At 44.0% G+C, this 5200-nt stretch overlaps 1 protein-coding gene across 1 annotated transcript; it reads left to right on the top strand.

The window, feature by feature from the left end:
- Positions 1 to 277: 277 nt before the first annotated feature.
- LOC112735571 (uncharacterized) lies at positions 278 to 1483 on the top strand. Its single transcript, XM_025785101.1, has 2 exons — positions 278 to 1086; positions 1198 to 1483. Exons 1-2 carry the CDS (start codon positions 278 to 280, stop codon positions 1481 to 1483), a joined length of 1095 nt encoding a protein of 364 aa, XP_025640886.1.
- The last annotated feature ends 3717 nt before the right edge of the window (positions 1484 to 5200 follow it).

Raw genomic sequence — 5200 nt, 5'->3', positions numbered from 1 at the left:
GTTGCAGGGATCTGTGGAGTCGGCATACGGATATAAGGTGTCTTACAAAAAGGTTTGGCTAGCGAAGCAAAAGGCAATAGCAAGAATCTATGGAGACTGGAATGATTCTTATAACCAGCTACAGAGATACTTCAACGCGTTGTAAACTTTCGTTCCAGGTAAGCCTTATTTCGGATTGCATACTTGTTTTGTAATAATTATTATGTTCATATGAATTTGCACTTTCGTCGTAGGTACAATTGTCGACCTTCAAATCCGACCATACTATGTCGGCAACATGCTCGACCGCGAAAGTGTCATGTTTCATCAAGTATTCTGGTCATTCCCATCGTGTGTCGAGGCATTCCAGCACTGCAAGCCCCTAGTCTCGGTTGATGGAACACACCTGTATGGTAAATACACGGGGACCTTGTTGATGGGAATAGCACAGGACAGAAACAACAACATTCTTCCGATAGCTTTCACGCTTATGGAGCGGGAGAACACAGATGTGTGGTACTTCTTTCTGACTAACTTAAGGAGACATGTGGCTATAAAGACTACGCTCGAACGAGACAGTTGTGTCTGGGAACACAATGTTTACTATGTCCAACACATTGCGTCAAACTTTGCAACAAACTTCAAGAGTAAGGAAGCCAAAAGACATCTTGTTAACGCGGCATACTCAAAGACGCAAGAGCAGGCACAATACTACCTTGAGTTAATCAGCGCTGAGGATCCCGCCACATCCCCGGCAATGATGGCTTGGATAAGAGGGTTAGAGCCACCGAAATGGCTCCAACACCGCGATGAGAGTCGCCGATATGGTCACATGACAACAAATCTTTCTGAGTGCATCAACTCTGTGCTCAAGGGGACTCGTAACCTTCCGGTATGTGCAATTGTCAAGTCCACCTACTACCGTCTAAATGCATTGTTTGTCAACAAGGGTCGGCAGGCAGAAGCACATGTTGCATGTGGCCAGATATTTTCACAGTTCTTGCAAAAGGCAATACTTGCCAACAGGGAGGGAATCACACAAATGCTTGTGATATCATACGACAGGGCGACATCGATCTTCACCGTCGATGAGATAGCCGGTGTAAGGTAACAATCCAGATTCAGAGTTTTCCTCCAGCAACGACGGTGTGATTGTGGATACTTCCAAGCATTGCACTACCCGTGTGCCCATGTGCTTGCTGCATGTGCCCATGCCAGGCTTGACTGGCAGTCTTATGTTGACGATGTTTATCGGGTTGAAAATGTAGTCCGGGTCTATCAGATGGAGTTTCCGCCATTGCCTAACGAGGAAGTGTGGCCACTGCACGATGGAAAACGTCTCCGTCCCAATCCCCATTTGCGCCGATCGATGGACGGCCGACCTGTGTCGACAAGAATTTGGAACGAGATGGACGACGTCGAGCCTGGACCTGGAAAGCGATGCGATATTTGCAGGCAACCAGGGCATACTAGGAGACATTGTCCTCATATTGCTGGCACTTAGCATGGTGGCTGAGCCGGTGATTAAATGTTCTTTTATTTTCGCTTTAATTAAATTCCCCAATTTAATCGGTGTGATGTAATATGTTTGGGCTTAACGAGATGAATGCAATGTTTCCGTTTATTGGCAAATGAACACACACGTTTGCAACCATTAGAACATGAACCTTAACAATACTGAATTCAAAGCATTACAACAAAGAAAACAATAAAAAGATACAAGCACCATGTACGAACACTAAAACATAATACATTGCGAACAACAAGAAAATACTACAATACGACGCTTATACAACAAGGAGAAAGCCATAACGTGAACTAGTGCTGGTGTCCACCATGTCCCAACCTCCAACCTGTACCACAAGAAGGTGCTCGAATGTTGCGACGGGGACGTCCCGGCTGTGCCTCCTCCCCTACATCATTAGCCCCCGCATACGATAAGTGAGGACCCTCTAACAATGATGGCTAAAACGAGCGCATATGAGATCCGGCCGTGTCACCTACAGAAGCAGATCTCCTCCCTCCGACAGGGGGTGACTACCTGAATCAAAGCGTCGAAGTGCAAGTCCTAAATCGGTGGGTGTGTGTGGTGATGCTTGCGTAGGAATGAATTGATCTAAGCCATCAAATAAAGATGAAAAGTTTGTCCAACCAACTCGATCCATATAGTCAATCAGGTCCTGTGTACCGCCCCCTGCGATGAACCACCCTCCTCGTATGTACTATTATAAGGCATATACTGATAGACTGTGGATGACTGAAAGGGGTCATCTGCGACGAACGGTTGCGGGCAGTAAACATCTCCTGGCAAATGCATCTCCGCCGGTGGACGTTCTGGCTGATCCCAAGCATTAACCTGAGGTGGATCCTGTGCTGGAAAGTTTGGGACCTGCATCTCCTCATCTTCGACAGCTTGATGTCTTCTACGGCGTGCACGATGGCGTCTCCTGTCCTGTGGAACTGCTGGTAGCTGAACAACTGGGCCTCTACCGTACTCTGTCGGGGCACCTCGCAGAATGTCATCTCCTCGGGGATCGTGGAAGGCATCCGAGGATGACAAAAACCTCTTTGTCCTCGAGCAATACCACCTATAATAATCACGACTGGGCTGCAAGGTATCTGCCCTATCAATATGTAGCCGATATGATACAGTCCGTCGGTTTGCCAACACTTCAACCCATGTCTGCAAGCGGATGGGCCACCATCCATCTTCGTTGCGCGCCGATTGGCGATGGAAGGTGTCTATATTTAACGGAGGGTTCAGTGGACCTTGTTTGCCGCCAAATTGCCGCATGACTCTATCGATGTTCACAATCTCGATCCAGCGGAACAAAATCAGTGGCACGACCGCCGTATAGAAATCCCCATGTGGAGCTCCAAGAAATTCAGCAGGCACCCTCGAGAGAATACATGCATCCCTGTACGGCATCCACACAAACTACCAAAGCCAAGTGTCATTTACACAGGTAGACGAACTTTCAGGGACAACAAATTCATGCTAGAACATACAACAAGAATAATTACCTCGTCCACCTTCAAATTGTCCAACCTCAGACGGTGCCTTTGTAAGCGTTGCTCGGCGTAGTCATTCTTTCCTCTCTTGCCCGCCCACCTATGAAAGAACACCATCATCATAACCACATTTAAATAAAAATGCAAATGAAATAACAACACAAGTCATAAATACAGAAGATATGTAACTTAATATATTACGATGTAGCTAATGGAAACATGTAAGGGCTCCTCATGTCCGGTGCCCAGAAAGGAAGCCTGAAGTATATCCAAGACATCAGCAATGTATGACAGTCGGACATTCCCTCGATGTTATAATCAGTCGTTAGGCACATGCCTCTATACAACCAACAGAGCGCGGCACTGCCCCAACTATATGTACTAATGGTGTCATAGTTGGCCAGGAGAGGAAGATAACGTATGTGAACCGTGTTATTCGCTTTGTCAGAAAGTAAAACGCCACCCAATAAATACATAATGTAACAACGTATATATCGTGCGAGGGCCTCCTCGAGAGAGTCAAGAGGCATCTATTGTAGTCTACTCCTGAGCCACTTCAATTTTATGTTATACTTCGTGGTCCTAACATGTCTATAAGGAATTTCACCGAGAAGTTCCTCACACCATTGCCAAATATCCCTCTGGTGGAACTTACTCCATGACCTTAGAGTGCTGCTCACCGGCTCACCGTCGATTGGTAACCCTACCTGCATGGCAACATCCTCTAAAGTGACAGTATACTCACCCCATGGGAGGTGGAATGTATGGGTCTCAAGACGCCATCTTTTCACAAGAGCGCTAATCAATGGGTTGTCGTACTCAAAACGCTTTATCAAAGACGCATAATAAAAGCCGGGTCTTCTTAGATATGGCTCAAGCATCTGCCTCTTAATCTCCATACTCGGATCTGCTTCGTCTACAGAGAAAACATCGACTAGTGTGCCATGCGAAGTCAACACACGTGCCGGCTGAAATTTTAATACATCAAAACACAATTATTCAGTTTACAACAATTTTTTTAATCATTAACAAATTTTTATTTATTTATAAAAAAAAACTCACCTTCACATGTAAATGAGCAGAAATGTGAAATTCATTCAACCTATTAAGATTTTCTTCCACATTAATTCCATTTCTACTCATTTTTATGAATTAAAAAATATTCCTCCAGTACAAAAACTTTTGTTCACCCCACCAACAAACACAACTATCCCCTACACCCCACTACTTCTCTTCTGTTGTTTAACCTTCGAATTGGTCCCCTCCCTTCACTCCTTTTTATATTGCTTCACTCACAAGAGTACAATAAATTGCCTCCCAATCAATCCAATGCATGCTCGTACGGAAACTGTAACACTGGGAGTTGCTGCCTTCACTGACCGCCTAACCATTTCGTGTCTGCCACACGTGAGGAGTGCCATTTCGTGTGTGCCTCCCATAACTTGCCCAATTCGTGGCTGTCATATGTGATATGGGCCATTTCGTGTGTGCCATAGGTGAAATGAAGCATTTCGTGTGTGTCATGGCTGAGATGATCCATTTCGTGGCTGATCCAAATGAAATAGTTTGTGTCAGTCGCCAGAACCCATTTCGCGGACACCCCCATGATATGCCTCCTTTTTCCATTTCGTGTGTGATCCTTGCGAGTTGGCAGTGCGTATTTTTAGAAAAATTTCAAACCATGCGCATTTTGGGAATTAAAGTATTTTACACGCGCATTTAGGTAAAAAAGCCCTTCCACCTTAGCCCATGACAATAATAAAGAAGTCTCGTAGCCCACAAATTCAGCCCAACAGAATACATAAATTCAATTACAATTTTAGTCTTTATTATCTTATCTTATCTTTTTTTTTTTATATTTTCTTTAGTTTTACCCTCATAATTTACAATTCAATTTAATCAATCAACAATCAATAAAATTTCTTCATCTATTTTTTTCCTATTCTTTCACAATTTTATCATGGTATCAGAGCCTTGCCTTGGTATCCTCCTTGAAAAGGATATATAAGCTATCATCTTCCTGGTAAAAAACCACTCTACTTCTTTTTCAACCTCCTCCCACAATGAATAATCAATCTTCTAATTTAGCTCAAAATTTAACCAATCTCTATTACATCCATCCAAGTAAAAATCCAACATCAATCTTGGTTATCCCTGTTCTAACAGGAAATAACTATCATTCATGGAATAGTTACTATGACCTGTCTGC

Source organism: Arachis hypogaea, chromosome 3, assembly GCF_003086295.3.
Source record: "Arachis hypogaea cultivar Tifrunner chromosome 3, arahy.Tifrunner.gnm2.J5K5, whole genome shotgun sequence".
Taxonomy (NCBI): domain Eukaryota; kingdom Viridiplantae; phylum Streptophyta; class Magnoliopsida; order Fabales; family Fabaceae; genus Arachis; species Arachis hypogaea.
The sequence above is the reverse complement of the archived record's forward strand: the minus strand, read 5'-3'. Positions and strand labels throughout refer to the sequence as shown.